Source organism: Xenopus laevis, chromosome 9_10S (genome assembly GCF_017654675.1).
Source record: "Xenopus laevis strain J_2021 chromosome 9_10S, Xenopus_laevis_v10.1, whole genome shotgun sequence".
Lineage (NCBI taxonomy): Eukaryota > Metazoa > Chordata > Amphibia > Anura > Pipidae > Xenopus > Xenopus laevis.
Genome location: NC_054388.1, coordinates 65,718,463 through 65,735,419, shown reverse-complemented (window position 1 = coordinate 65,735,419; position 16,957 = coordinate 65,718,463). Strand labels below are relative to the sequence as shown.

The 16,957-nt window shown below is 37.8% G+C and overlaps 1 protein-coding gene across 3 annotated transcripts in view; it reads right to left on the bottom strand.

Moving 5' to 3' along the window:
• Nucleotides 1–16,957, bottom strand: part of LOC108702983 (ceramide synthase 6) — a 74,870-nt gene that overhangs the window by 17,436 nt on the left and 40,477 nt on the right. For all 3 annotated transcript variants that reach the window (XM_041578534.1, XM_018238845.2, XM_041578535.1), the window contains exons 5-6: nt 9,605–9,655; nt 3,996–4,088 (exon numbers count right to left, since the gene is read on the bottom strand). In XM_041578534.1, coding sequence (XP_041434468.1) covers nt 3,996–4,088; nt 9,605–9,655 — 144 coding nt within the window. The remainder of the gene's footprint in view (nt 1–3,995; nt 4,089–9,604; nt 9,656–16,957) is intronic.

Here is a 16,957-nt window from a genome sequence, read left to right as displayed (position 1 = left end):
TGCCTACAAGGTCAACGTATACACTACTACAGCGGTGGATACGGATTACGTAAAATATATGAATGCTGCTTGAAAAAAAGTAACTCAAGTGGTTTTTCTAGAGACGATAATATTATCAATATTTAGACAAAATGTGAACAAGGTCACACAGCTCGATGGCGGGTTGAAGAAAACAGTGTGCAAATAATGCCTACAAGGCCAACGTATACACTACTACAGCGGTGGATACGGATTACGTAAAATATATGAATGCTGCTTGAAAAAAGTGACTCCGGTGTTTTTTCTGGAGACGGTAATATTATGGATATTTAGACAGAATGGGAACAAGGTCACACAGCTCGATGGCGGGTTGAAGAAAACAGTGTGCAAATAATGCCTACAAGGCCAACGTATACACTACTACAGCGGTGGATACGGATTACGTAAAATATATGAATGCTGCTTGAAAAAAGTGACTCCGGTGTTTTTTCTGGAGACGGTAATATTATGGATATTTAGACAGAATGGGAACAAGGTCACACAGCTCGATGGCGGGTTGAAGAAAACAGTGTGCAAATAATGCCTACAAGGCCAACGTATACACTACTACAGCGGTGGATACGGATTACGTAAAATATATTATGGCTGCTTGAAAAAAGTGACTCCGGTGTTTTTTCTGGAGACGGTAATATTATGGATATTTAGACAGAATGGGAACAAGGTCACACAGCTCGATGGCGGGTTGAAGAAAACAGTGTGCAAATAATGCCTACAAGGCCAACGTATACACTACTACAGCGGTGGATACGGATTACGTAAAATATATGAATGCTGCTTGAAAAAAGTGACTCCGGTGTTTTTTCTGGAGACGGTAATATTATGGATATTTAGACAGAATGGGAACAAGGTCACACAGCTCGATGGCGGGTTGAAGAAAACAGTGTGCAAATAATGCCTACAAGGCCAACGTATACACTACTACATCGGTGGATACGGATTACGTAAAATATATTATGGCTGCTTGAAAAAAGTGACTCCGGTGTTTTTTCTGGAGACGGTAATATTATGGATATTTAGACAGAATGGGAACAAGGTCACACAGCTCGATGGCGGGTTGAAGAAAACAGTGTGCAAATAATGCCTACAGGGCAAATAATGCCTAAAAGGTCAACTTATACACTACTACAGCGGTAGTAAAATAAAAAAAAGTAAAATAAAAAAAAAATGAATATTAAAAAAAAAAATTAAAGTTGGTGCTGCTGAACTACTAGGAGCAGCAGATTAGCACACCAGTCCCACTCCCCAACACTGCTAGACTAATAGCACTGGGCTCTTATAGTAGTAGTAGTAGTAGTAGTAGTAAAACAACAAAAAAATAAATAAAAGCAGTCCTTACAAGGACTACTGTTATTGCAGCAGTCAGCAGATGAGATCAGAAGCAGGACAGCTGCCCACTGCAGCTACATACAGAGCACTGCAGTAGAAGGTAGATTACTAGCCAGCAAAGCTACCTAAGCTAAAATGTCCCTCAAACCCCTGCAGACTTCTGTCCCTCCAATAACAGAGCAGTATCAAAACGATTACTAGCCAGCAAACTTTCAACTGTCCCTGAAATCACTAACAGGCAGCAGCTCTCTCCCTACACTATCTCTTCAGCACACACAGGCAGAGTGAAAAAACGCTGCAGGGCTTCGGTTTTTATAGGGAAGGGGAGTGGTCCAGGGGAGAGCTTCCTGATTGGCTGCCATGTACCTGCTGGTCTGGGGTGAGAGGGCAAAAAAAAGCGCCAACAATGGCGAACCCAAAATGGCGAACGTCGCGCGACGTTCGCGAACTTCCGGCGAGCGCGAACACCCGATGTTCGCGCGAACAAGTTCGCCGGCGAACAGTTCGCGACATCTCTATATCTGTATTTATTCAAATGGTTGGTTTCTGAGAAATCCATCCTTAATTAAGGAGCAAAGAGGTGACACGTATATTAAGGGACATAGCTTTTCCCCTAGTTTGTTTGCTTCATTATAGGTTTCTCTCAATCCACACATAATTATGTTAAACCTGCTGGCTCATTTATGTGCAGATTTATGTTAGATGCCTTATTTCTTTTCTAGACAAAACTGACTTTAGGGAAATACAGATATGGTTGACAGTAACTTGAAGTCCTCTTGAATGCATCCATCGAGCTAGTGCACCAGATACAACATGCAAGCTGGGGATGCAAGGTACTGGCCTCCACTGTGCTTATGTAAGTCAGCCTTTACTCCTTGTGCCAGTGATACTGCTACAGATACTCCCTGTATAGGCCCTGTGGGGCACAATTTTGCATACTTGGCACATACACCTGTACCATTGCTAAATGAGTTGCCCAACCTGCAGCTCATCATAACTCTCCCATCTACCTTACCCAACATGTGCTGAACACTTTTACAAATCCCGGGTTAAACAGAGGCTCTATAAGAAAACCTTATACCATCGGCGGTATCACTAAATCACTTTTTACCCATCAGAGTTATAACAAGAGAGACCAACAGCTGCTGGAGGGCTAAGGAGTACATCCCAGCCTGGTTTCCATTAATAAATGAATTTAAACTTTTTAATATCTTTTCAGACATTTGGAAAATTTCATAAACCAGGCAATCATTGAGTTGGTCATGACATAAGGAATTTAATATCATACAATATGGAAGGAAACTTGGTGGATAATGCTTGTTATAATGGTTGGATATAGTGGCTTTTCATTTTGCCAACCATTTAAATATTTGTTGTTCTTAATGTAAACATGAAATTTAAATGTGAGAAAAAAAACCATTTTTTTTTGCAAGATTTTCTTTATTGAAATTTTTTCCAACCATAATAAAATAGGAAAGGAAAGTTAAAGAGAAGGGGGGATAAAAACGAAAATAGGGAAAGGAAGAAGAAAGATGAAGATTGTAAAGAGAAGGGGGGGATGGGCTCCCCTATACAGAGCTTTAAGCAAAGATTATGTCAATACCATCCTAGGCACGGGCTCGGGTAATGTAACTATGTCACTCTGCTTTCCAGCCCAACGAGAGGATAAGCATCTAGGTAACCATGTCTCTTTCTAGAAAAAATGTTCATGCAACCTAAGGATTGTAACATGTATTTTATCTGCAGGAAATCTGCTCTTTAAAGTATGCCATCATTTTTAATTCATCACAATGAAGAACAAATGAGTAACCACTGCATTTACAGTATATTATAATTAAGTTGAAATTATAATAGAACTAAGAGAGGAAAACAAAGGGGTGGGTTATCTATGAACTTTTCTACCACCTAACAACGTGAGTCTGAATAACTGGTTTGGTTCTACAGAGTGCCTTTTATAGGCAGTGTTTTCAGTGATAAGGGAGAGCAAGGCTGATACCTCTTAATTCTATACAAATCACAGTGGTGTTGATGTGCTTCCTTTGAAATCAAGGACAAAAAGCCATAAACGCACAAAGGGTGCGCTGTTAAATGGGTTCATGTTGTAGATTTGTGTATGCAGCTCCTTGTTCGATACCTTTAAATCAGTGGTTGCCAGACTGTACCAGTTGAACCACCATTTGAAGTTCAACCTATCAATCCTACTGCTATAAGGGAACACTGATGCATTAGTCATTTAGCCATAGTTCCAAGAATATTTTAGACAGCCAAATCCTAGTTCTCAAACTAACTGACCTACAAGATGGGCCTTCAGATGTATCGTATCTAGGAGTGCAAATAGTCAACCTTGCCTCTGTTCCAAGGCTTTATCTTGTGGTTCTACTATCGGCCTACCTCCCCAACCTGTGACTGGGGCTACAGGGTGAACATATATTTATAGTTCTAGGTAAGTGCATGGCTTAACCAGTGTAAAGTAGGTTCAAGAGCTGCTGGGTCCTCCCCAGACAGCAGTAAACTGTTAAGGGTTTAACAGTATAGGTAAAATCAGACAGCTATTAATGCTTTATGGTTCAGAAGAGAGGAACAAAGAATACTAAAATTTCTACTTATGTTGAGAAAATTTTTGAATTTACCTTTCTCTTGATATCAGTGAACTGAGAAAACATCAAGGACCAGTAGAAAGAGAGTTCCACAACATAGTAGTAATGCAAGTCAGGGGTGAGTTGCTGAAAGATGAAAACATTAACAGCTATTATTTATTTAGTTTACAAAAAAAATTGAAAAATAAACAAAATTCACACATTAGCTACTTAGAATTACAAGTCAATATAATATATGTTTTGCTTTGAATGCAAAGACAACCCTTGCTATTTATGTTCTGTAAAAAAATGTCTTTGTGTCTCTAAAGACCATGGTACACATAGCACATTGGAAAACCCAACACAAGAAATTCCCACCTGAAAACAAACAGTGTTTTCAACCCAATTGAGCAGTACATTTGGTTAGATGTTCCTACAACTGAGGTATATCTAAAATACCGATGATATCAAACACACCACGGTCCAAGCACTGGCAGTTTGTCATTTTAAAAACAGGAAACAAAAACCAGAGTACAAAGTCCTTGTCAAGGTCACTTGTAAATTAAATGCTACCTTGTTGTGGTGCAGAATAGAGCACACACAATTGTGATGAGTTATGAGGATTGCATTATTTGTTTTGCTAAGAGATTCAAGAAGAAGCAGCGACAAGATTAGATTTCCACCAGACACGACTGATATTTATATGAGCACACAGACACCGCAGCATCTTTGTGGAACATTGACTATGAAGGCTTTTAGTGGGTGCTTTACTGCCTATGAAAATGTAATTTGTTATCCCTCCCTGTGGCCCAGGGCCTCATCTCATTAGATCTGGCAGTAAATTCTGCCACTGAAGCAAAACTGTATTGATGGAACTCAAAGGATAATTAATTAATATACATTTATTCTAGTATTAATGCACCAGTGCAATGAGAAAAAGCTATCAAGTATTATCTATAGTATACTGTATTTTTTAATCTACTAATTGCGTCATGCCTTTCCATATACAACATGTCCCAGAGGAATTAATCAATTGTAAGGTTCCAAAACCTATAATGAATGAGATCTATAGTATGATAACTTTTGGTTTATTTTAAAATACTGGGAAGAATCTGGTGCAGACTTTCAAGGAGAACTAACCCCTACAAATTAATTTGGCTAGAAATGCCATATTTTATATACTGAACTTATATAAGAATTGTAAAGGTTTAGCATAAACGAGTTTAATTATGAATTTTGGGGCAGATTCTATCTTTATAGTAAGAGCCGTACATAGGTCCACTTCGAATACTACATGTAAATTAGAAACATGCACAGCTTCTTACTTAAAATATTTATTTGTGCATTTTAACCCCAGCAAAATTTCATATTAACACATTCAACAAAACATCACAGTGCAGTGTTTCCCCCCTGGCCTGCCTACCTTGTGTTAGCCACTCCCTCCTGATGTGTTTCGCGATATTGGGCGCTTCATCAGAGGAAAGTAATTGTCTGCCTCACTTCTATGCCTCAGGGCAGATATTTGATTGACAGCTCAGACATGTAAACACCTTTATAACGGGATTGGATGTTTTAATGAAAAAAAGAATTTGTATTCCGTGTTTAATTTGCAAAGGACTTTCATTATACAGCATTTTATGTGTAGGTTTAAACTATAAACTTAAATTTTGGGAAAACGGTAAAAAAGAAAAGATCGAAAGCAATTGAAAAAAGTCTTTGTTTCTGATGCACACTCTGAAAACCAGAGCCGGGCCACATCGTGCAGGCGCCCTAGGCAACCTGTCCCGTTGTGGTGCTGGCTCAGCGCGCGCATGGCGTGTGTTGACGCCGGCGCGCATGCGCGTGTTGACGCCGGCGCACATGGGTGCATGCGCACAATCGCAAATCAGCATGCGCACATGCGCAGAAAGGCCAAACCGTGCAGGAAAATAGGGAGTGATGGGACCGGACATGGGGTAGGCGACAGAGCAGGTACGTGCCTGGCGCCCCCCCAGCTTTGCGCCCTAGGCACGTGCCTACTCTGCCTACCCCTAGTTCCGGCCCTGCTGAAAACAACTGAACTGAAAAAAGTGTTTTGAAGCTGATCAACCCTTTTAGGCACAGTTTTCCTAACAAGTCTGCATGGATATGGTAATGCAGAGGACACGTGTCACATAATGGGAACCACATAAAAAAAACAGCAGTATCAATAACAGTATCAAAGGCTTAAAAAGAGATTTATAAACTGAGGTACAGAAAGATTTGCTTGTCTGAAGTTCTTCACATTTGAAATGTTTAATTACAATCCTGTTTATATAAAGAAGCGGTTGAATTATATGAATAGTTAATACATTTCTTTGTGTTGGTACCCTGGTTTGTCTTTGAAACACCTTCAGAAAATGCTATTTCCCTGTGCCCATGATTCTCCTACTAATGCAGCAGTACAAGAACTATTACTGTAGCTATTGTGGTATGTGAAGGAGCAATAAGACAGTGGGGATCTTGTAACAATAAGCAGCCTCTGCAGAGAGCAATACAAGCTGAAAATCATTTTAGCGTCTGGCATCAGACCGGAACCCCAGGGGGTTTTGTGTTTGTTTTATTCTTTCTAAAAATCTTATTTGTGGTGTCTGTTCGTAGTTTCCTCAAGTGCTTTGCATTTTTAGAAACATAACGGATTAATGTTTAAATCTTGAGGCTAATTCTAAATGAATTCATTTCCTTACCCCGGTGTGATCTCAGTGTGCTTACATGGCCTTGTGTGTTGCTCAGTTAAATACAGATGGAGCAATTATATCAGCAGAGCAATGTGCAACTTGGAGATGGAGTAACCTCTGAATATATGCCATGTTGTTTAAGTATATGCACCATTACGGATGGCATTTAGAAAGGAATAAATTCCATTCATTGTATGCTGAGAAAGTATGGTAGAGATGGGGGCAAAGACCCAATCAATCGTATGAATTATTAAGGGTCTTCTACCGAAACACTGTAGTCTCTTTGCAGTAGCCAAAAACATACTGTAAGAACTCACCCTCGTGGTCTAGCGGGGTGCGACGGGGACTCCCATCGCACCCACGGAGGGGACGCCCGCCTTGTCTTTCTTCGTGCACGCCGATGCTGGTTCTGAAGAGATAGCCACGCTGAAGCATCGCATTTTGTCACGAGATTCAAATATTTATAGACGCGCACGCCAATTGTACCTTGCCCAATGTAAAGATCTATTCTTAGTTCCTGGGTGCTATTTTCCTGTATTCTTTTATTGACCCTGCCTGTTCCTGATATTGTCTAGTCTGCTGCCTGTATGACGTCTCTCTTGGATCCTGCTCTGTACTTCGTATTTGATGTGTTTGACTCGGCCTGTGACCCCAACTATCTTTACGTCTCCTGAATCTGTACTGCTGCTCCTGTTTGGTATTCGACCTGGCCTGTCCCTTATCGCGCTTCTTGTTCTCCATTCCGGTACGACATGTGATTCCCTTGCCTGCCCCCGGAACTCTCTCCCTGGTCCTCTCACGCTAAGACCTGGTGGCACCTGAGTAGCAGAGGGCTCCTCCTGAAGCGAAATGTGTTTGTTATAGGCAGAAGACTGAGCCGTGATTGGGACCTTGGGGATTGTTCTGGGTTTGGGATTCCAATCGTAACACATACACAGAAATGCAGTCTGTTTGCACACCTAACATTATGCTCTTATTTTTTCAGTATGTTTGCTGCTGTTTTAGACAATGGCAAACTCAAAAATGCACCATAAAATTTCTTGAAACTGACCCCTACCACACTCCTGCAATTCTTAAATAATATTTGCCCGATCACATGCTCAGGTGGATTTTCAGCAATGGGGAATATGAATTTGGACATTTGGATCAGAATTAGCCTCCTGAAATTACTACAGGAGCACTATAACAGCACTAAGCCGTGAACGGACATGGACATTGGCTAGTACTCACAAACACAACTCCTTTAGAGAATGAAGATCGATTGTTGCCAGTTTCTCAACGTTTCTATGGAAGTCAGCCAGCATGTAGTAGTTCTGTCTGCAAATGATGCAAGGTTGGACACTACAACTACTGGTCGTTGGAACATGTTGGTACAGCTTTGATGGTCTACAGCTGGGCAGTCTCTGTGATCTTCCATTGGTATAAAAAGACTAACAATTTGGAATTCTTGGTAGCCAACATTGAAAGCCATAAAATGAATAGCATCTGTTGTAAATTCAGAACAGGGATTTCCACACAAAGGCAGCTCTCAGAGGGGGCCAATTACATTACATTCTGGGTGGGCCATTATAGAGAACAAACCAGTCCTGAACTGTGATAGTACCAATCACAGCTAATAGTGCTGGACCAATGGGGCGCCAGTTGGTGAGCATAGCCAGTGTGTGTAAAATCCAGACAGCTCAGCACAGATCTCACAGGGGGACTTGGGGCAAACTATGTGTATTGTGTTATTGAGGGTTATACCATACCATTTTTGAAGCAGTTAGGAACAACTAAGCAATAACATAATAGTTTACATTTTACCCTCCAGATTAAAAGTTGTTTTATCACAAGTACAATCAAAACAAATCAGCTGAGAATCCCTCTGTATAACTGCACTTTATTTGAAAGCACCTAGGCTCCAGTTAGGGCTTCTCTGTGGACTGATGATTTGCTTTGACTGTGCTCCTACAAACAAAAAGTAGGATGTGACTTAACTTTCAGTTTCATATATTTTCCTTTTTAATACGAGAAATAACAAAAAACGTATTTCCTAATTTTTAAAACAATTAAAAAACTGTCCAGCACAAACCATATACATTACCCTCATGTTGAAAAGAGGGTATATTTTCCAATGCAACTCCACAAATAAGGGGTTTTTCAGTAGACTTCTATTTTTGTTTTAATAACATTTAATAAATAAATAAAATAGCTTAATTGTCCCATCCAGTATTAACTCCTGCAGGCCTGGTCATTGATTCTCTAATTCTCAAATAACTGTATTTAATGAATTATGCTACTGGTTAATGATTACATGGACAACTCATGGGCGACATCTTCCATATCTTTGGTCTTCTTCCGATCCTCTTCCTTCCCTTCAGAAATTTACAGAACTTTTTGGCGCATGCTGAGTTGGTATGAATACTGGACTGCTCCAACTGTGCATGCGCCAAATAACTACGTGTCCCGGAAGATGGCATCTATGAGCTCTGCCGCACAACTCTGCATAGATAAGTTAGCATGCTATTCAGGGACACTTTTTGGAATACTGTGTTATGCAGGGAGAAAGCAGGGAGTGGGGACTAGGGTAGTATATGGAGCTTTTCTTATTGGGGGGGTTAGTTCTCCTTTAATGCCAAAGTAAAAGTTGTCGAGGTGCTGTAGAAATCAATGGGAGGTGTGCTGATTCTATTGGACCATTTTGAGAATGTTTGAGGTTTTTTTTTGTTTTCGCTACCAATTGTCTGAGATTTTAAGAGGTTTTTGAGGTATTTGTATTTTTTTACAGATCATTCAGCGCTTTTTTTTTGAACTTTTAATAAATTCAGTGAGTTTGTGAGTTTAGTTGTGCTTCCAAAAACCTATAAAAATCCGACCTTTAATAAATAAGCCTCCATGAATAAAGCTAAAAATGTAAAATTATTAAAATAAATTATTTTTTAAATAAAAAATGCAATATACAAAATCTAAAGATGAAACGTGAATTACCTGATAAGGATAGTTGTACCAGCACTGTCTTGTATTCCAAAGCCATGGAGTCTAGAAACAAGAGAAACACAATTATGCTGTAGTGAACTAATAGTAGCTAACATCTCATATTCTCTATGATACATTTCATTTCATTTATAGGCAGCCAGGTCTTTGTTTACACATATATGAAAGTAAAATGTTTGTATACCGTATATATTATCCGTTTTATATTTATATTGATTAATATTGCTTTAAGAATATAACTCTTATTGGACTACAGCTGGACTATAGCTTCCAACATGCCTTAATAATATGTTAAAATATCCTGGGATATGTAGTCCAGCAACTAGGGATGCACCAAATCCACAAATTATAGGATTTGGCTAAATGAAGAATCCTTTGTGAAAGATAAGGTCAAATACAGAACAAAATCCGAACCCTAATTTTCATATGTAAATTAAGGAAATTAGGTGGTTAAACAGCTCGAGGTTTCAAAAATTTCTTGTTAGTGTGATGAAAAGTCACATGTTTTTTTGGAATCAAATTCGGTTTGGCCAGGCACTTGGATTCGTCCGAATCCTGCCGAAAAAGGTCTAATCTTGGCCAAATCAAGAACGGAATACTTGATTTAGTGATCCTACTACAATATTAGTATTTGTACAAGGTTTTACTGTAGGTGATGACTCAAGGTGACGTCCCAAACTGGAAGCCCCCATTGTTATGCCTTCAATGGATCTAAACCGCTATGCAAATGTGCTGGGTCATTGCTGCAAGTTTATATTGTGATGCCATCAAGAGTCTATGCATATAACCGGTATGGCCTGAATTCTTTGTCATTACAGTTACGAGAACGAAAGAGACAGGTGCCAGTCTTTTTCTTCTCTCTGCTTGTGACGAGACTCCCTTTGCATCAAGTCTGACTGTAAAAGAATCATGCCACTGACTATCTTGCAAAAACTCTCCAGGTTGTTTGCAGTTTTTCTGGTTGCAGCTCCTATTATATTTTCATTGTGCACCTGTGGCTTTTATACCTGGCAATTTATTATATTCTTTTTGTAATGTTCTCATGGAGCTATCTTGGGTTTTTTTTGTACTGCTAAAGTGCATTTTTAAACCCCTGTTACACTAAATATGGACATGTCTATCCATGCATGCAGGAACTTAAATTATTAAATGTAAAAAAAAAATCATGTTTGTATCAGAAAACATTAATTGTACAAAGTCAACATTTTCTCTGCATCTAGTGATTTCCCTAAGGCGACCAAGTCAGCAAACTTGTTCAGAAAACATCAGTGGAAGCGTTAGATAGTTGTTTGTCACTTTGAATAATGTAAGATAATTATGATCAATGCTTTACATTCAGTGCATAATTTGACCTGAGAGGTTTACATTTAAGTAGAATTTTAGCTTTCCCAAGTACTGGGTTGCAATAAAATATCAAGAATAAAGAGTTGAACAGATGAAGCTATCATGTATCATCTTTAGTTATTACAGAACACTATGGGATTGTTTCAAAAAATTATGCAGATCAGCAGTGCATTATAATTACTATTTATATTTTAGGCACTTGGTTCTAGTCACTAATAAAATTGTATAACTCCATGGGAGCAATAAGCGGGAGACATTTCAAGTGGTGTAGAAAACACCTCCTACTATTCTCCAAGCCTCCACTTACTATGCAGTTACTGAACTGAAATAAAATATTATCCATACTTAATAGGCAATGGTAGGGAAGAGCAATTCTAAACCAATTTTTTTTTAAAAAAAAAAAAAACATAATTGTAAGCAACTTTCCAATATACATTCATTACAAATTGTCAGTGCTTTTAAAGTTATTTGTAAAAACAATTGATATTGAAAGAAACATTGACTTAACTCCCAGTTGCAACAGTGTTGGTGCCCCAGCAAAGAGATCAGCTGCCTTCTCTTACATTGTATCAACAGTCTTAGACATCAGAGCAGAGAATAGAAAGGGACAGAAACACTGCTTTCAATAGCAATACATATAAAAATAACTTAAAAATCATAGAAAAGTTGAAATTAATGTATATTGCAAAGTTGCTTAAAATAATGTTTTCTATTATTAGGCAAATTTTTATTTTGGGGTTGACTTACCCTTTAAGTACAAGGCCCAAGTACAAGTACTATAGATACATCTGCAATAATCTAAGCAGTACTATATCAATACCTGCACTGGTCCAAGGAAAAATTTTTCATTTAAGTATCAGGCAAGTGATTAGCTTTTGTTAGCCAATACTCAGTGGCTAGTGAGTGTGTCAGGAAAATCATAAGACAACACTGGCAGATATTAAAGACAGGTGCTTCACATATTAAGGGATTTTCATCACCCCCTCTAATGGCGTTTAAACAAAATAAAAACTTGGATCTTCTGGTAAGGGCTGATATAGGTAAACAAAAGTTCAGAAACAACAATTTTTGGGAACCCCCAAAAGGGGACATTCCCGTTTATCATGTGTGCATTGTAATAATGTCACAAAAGGTAACTTCTTTACACAAAAGTGCCCCTGTGGTGTAGCTTATGTAGGTGAAACTACACAGACGAGATTTATCAAGGGTCGAATTTCGAAGTAGAAAAAACTTCGAAATTCGACCATTGAATAGAATCTTCCGACATTCGAATTCAAAGGATTTTATACATTGTACGATCGTATTCCGATCGTAGTACAATCGTACTCCGATCGTACTTAGAATCGAACGATTTGAACGATTTTATTGTACGATTTTCCCAAAAAATCCTTTGACGTAAAAAAAACTTAGCAAAACACACAGGAGGTCCCCCATAGGCTAAACAGCAATTCGGCAGGTTTAAGTTGGCAAAGTATTGAAGTCGAAGTTTTTTTAAAGAGACAGTACTACGATTATCGAATGGTCGAATAGTTGAACGATTTTATTTCGAATCAAAGGTCGAAGTCGTAGTAGCCTATTCGATTCGATGGTCGAAGTATCCAAAAATTACTTTTACTTTTTTACTGAAAATTCCCTCAAATTCACTTCGACCCTTGATAAATCTGTCCCAAAAGGTAAAGGATGGGATTAAACAGCACAAATCGAACATACGCTGTAAACAATTACATTTACCTATACCTGCATATTTTCGTGACAAAAAGCATACAGTTTCACAACTGCGTTATCAGGACATTGACAATGTAGAACCACTTAGGCGAGGTGGTGATAGGCACCAAACACTTAAGAAATTAGAGATGCGCTGGATTGACACATTGTGCACTTTATCGCCGGCGGGTTTGAATAGTGAATACACTCCTATGCTGTTTATATGAGTAAGTGTTCATGAATAATTTAACTTTAACTTAAGTGCTTGTTTTTAACATGTACCTGTGTTTTTGTATTTGTAATTCCTCTTTTTTTATTTGGCTATATTTTAGGACAATAAGATTTAAAGATATGGAAGATCCAGATCCAAGGTAATTCTGTCCCCCTGAATTCAGCAACGGAGCAGAAAAGAAAGCATTTTTTTCAAGATAATTAATATAAAGCAACAGTAAAGTAAGACGTTTAGACTGTAGTACTGTCCATTTTCTATAGTCACAATGTCATTTTGTAACTTTTTTGTAATTTTTAAACAACACTGTTTCTAAATAATACTATTTTGCAACTTTTAGATGATTGTTACAAAGTATTTCAATTTAAAATGATATAAAGCATCTTTTATGGTTCACTGTATAACTTTACTGTTCTATTTATAAACTCTGAAACGGTTTACTGTGCATTATGGGTAATATGGAGCCCCTCCTCTTCCTGAGGGTATTTAAACACATGTTGGTAATGTTAATGAAAGGCTTGATAAAGGGTCAGAAGGGCCCGAAACGTTGCCTTTGGGGCACTTTAAGTAAAGACTCACTTTTTCATAATTACCAGAGTGCTGCTGTCTTTGTTGAAATTGTGTCTAATTGCCCTGGCAGGGGGTACAGCGCGCACCTGGGGCAGCAAAGAGCCATTTCCTACTCTTGAAGCACACATGAATTGAATCAAAGACAAGTGATTAGCTGACACTGAAACACAGACACATGTAGCCTACCACCTGATAAAACACATGGGAACGGAAGACAGTAGGAGTGGCTGAACTACACACCAGTACAGGTTCATACAAACTAAGACAAACAACCCAAAGGCTGTACCAATGGATTATTCACAGAAACAGGGTCACATAAGAAGACAATAATCTAAATATATATATATATATATATATATATATATATATATATATATATATATATATATATATATATTACTAACAAAAAAAACGCATCAACCAGGACTTAGAGTGAAAAATCAGATATCAAAATTTATTATCAACGTTTCGGCTCCATAGCTTGAGCTGTCTTCAGGAAACAAAATATATATATATACATATATAGTTAGTGTTTTGGCTATAACTATTAAAGGATCACTTGCCTGATAAAATTTCTCGAGTACATGTACTGATAAAGTACTGCTTAGATTATTGCAGATGTTTATATAAACTAAAAGTCAATAGCCCAAAACACCAAAGCAAATAATCAAGCTGCTAAAATGCTCCTATCTTATGTTTATAGAGGGTATATTATTTTTATAAAATGTATATGTGTGAATCACATCACTAAGAACCATTTATAACGGGTAACATCACTAAACACCATTTATAAGGATAATTTACAGGATATTCATCTCTCTTTTTATACTGTATATCTGTATATGTATATATTTACAATAGGAAAAAGGCACAATCATTGGTCTTAAGGAAAAGAGGACTTTTTTATGTTCACTCCTCCCTGAGACATGTCTCAAGACTAACAGTGTGTCTTGAATCCAAGAATACAACATTTTGCTACAAAATTTTTATTACAACAAATAATTTTGTTTGGACAACAGCATGCCTTGTGTTCTTGTGTTAGTGGGAGCAACATTAATTTTGTGATTGTGAATTGTATTTTCTAACCACAAAAGCAAAGTTGCCAATGGAAAAAGAAGTGTGAATTTTAAAATTTACTAAATGTGTTTAATTTAGTTTTTTAATGAATTTTGTGATTGTGAATTGTATTTTCTAACCACAAAAGCAAAGCTGCCAATTGAAAAAGAAGTGTGAATTTTAAAATTTACTAAATGTGTTTACGAATGTACTTGGGCTGATTTACATAATATAAATATGCAACAGTGCAGTTGTCTAGTTCAGCCAGTCAGATCTCGGCTTTCATTTTCTAGTTTGCAGCAGTTCAAATGGTTCTATTTCTAATCACAAGATGTAGTACCATATGTTCCTCTTTACAACACAGCTGCTCTTTCTTCACTGTTTCTGTGAATCATTTTGTAAAACAGAAATAATAATATTAATGACCACAGCACGTCTAATATTCAAGGTAGCCAAACCATATTTGAGGGTATTTGGTGCAATGTTTAAAAATACACAAGGAGAAAGAAAATCTTGTCACTGTTCCGTTTAGCAAAACCCATAGATTTTTTGGTGATTAAAAATATAGCACAGCATACAGTATGTTTAGAACAAGCCCTACTCTTTCAGTTCATGTTGTATACTTATCCTTTAAGTATGCTCAGTCTGTGGGAACGCACATTCTTTTCTTAGCAGCTGATCAATTAGATAATATCTGTGCAATTTTACCATTCACAGGTATGATGAAGTTGCATAGTTCCACAGCATTTAGCAAGCTAAACTGGAATATGTAGTCAGATTAAAATGTTTCACAGTCATACTTTTTAAATTTGGGATTTATTTGCCTTATTCTGTTACACCATAATCTTTTTTGCTTTTCTATATGTGTTTTTTTTAATATAGGATAAACTCACACAGCATAAAGCTGTTTTAGTGTATAAAAGGGGATGCCTATTTCAGTTTCCAACTGTTTTTTCATTTACATCTTGCAGCTTCCAGCTGGGCTTTGAATTTCCTGGTACCCATACTAATTAATCTCTGTTTGCAGATGCAATGTTTTACCCAATGCACAAGGAATCTAACAGCAAAGTATTCACTGATTAAAGTAATATCCACAATATAAAATTATTCTGTTACATCAGACAGGACTTGAGCTGAGCTCAAGGCGTATTTATCAAAAGGTAAAAGTGAAAGTTCACCATTTGATAAATATGCCTTTAAAAATCCCATAGAAATGAATGGAGAGAGGCGGTATTGCACCCTAGTGGACTGAGGCGATCTTTAAATTTACTCTTTGATAAATATATCCCATGGTCTTAATTTAAGGTTAGGTTTCATGTCACACTTTGGGGCAGATTTATCAAAGGTCGAAGTGAAAATTCAAATTAAAAAAATTCAAATCGTGATAATTTTTGTGTACTTCAACTAGGGAACAGTCCAAATTCTATTTGAATTTGAAATAAATTCGAAAATTTGAATATCGAAATTTATCATGTACTGTCTCTTTAAAACTTAGACTTCGGCCATTCGCCATCTAAAACCTGCCAAATTGTGGCCTATGGGGGACCTCCTAAAACCTACTTGGAGTCAATTGGTGGACTTTGAAAAATCAAAGTTTTTTTGGGGGGGAAAACTTAGATTCGTACAATTCTAATTCGATCGAAAACGGACATATTCGGTTGGTCGATTTCACAATTTTTTTAAATTTGAAATTCGACCCTTGATAAATCTGCCCCTATGTGACCTGACTGAATCCAGACTCCTGGACTATTTACAAGCCACCCTAGTTCATTGTATTATCTCTACAATTGATCTCTATCTATCTGTAACGTCCTAATTTATTGCCCATGAATACCTTTCACTGATCTAAAGGTGGCCATACACAGGCAGATAATGCTGACGATATCGGTCGTTTAGACCAATTTGGCAGCTAATCTGCCCGTGTATGGAGGCTTCTGACGGGTCTTTCCTGTCGACATCTGGACATGATATCAATCGGGAAGGTTTGATTTTTCTCCCGACCGACCCGCCGGAGCCCATTGCGCTTGTCGTAATCCGATCCATAGGGCCGAATGTTCAGATAACCCCTGATATAGCCCTGCCGTGAGTGGCATATCGGGGAAAAGATCCGCTTGTTTGGAGATGTCGACAAACAAGCGCAACTTTATGGGGCTGATTCACTAAGCTCGAGTGAAGGATTCGAATGAAAAATACTTCGAATTTCGAAGTATTTTTTGGGTACTTCGACCATCGAATTGGTTAAATTCGTTCGAATTCGAACGAAATCGAACGAATCGAACGAAAAATCGTTCGACTATTCGACCATTCGATAGTCGAAGTACTTCCCCTTTAAAAAAAACTTCGACCCCCTACTTCGGCAGCTAAAAGCTACCGAAGTCAATGTTAGCCTATGGGGAAGGTCCCCATAGGCTTGCCTGTGATTTTTTGATCGAAGGATTTTCCTT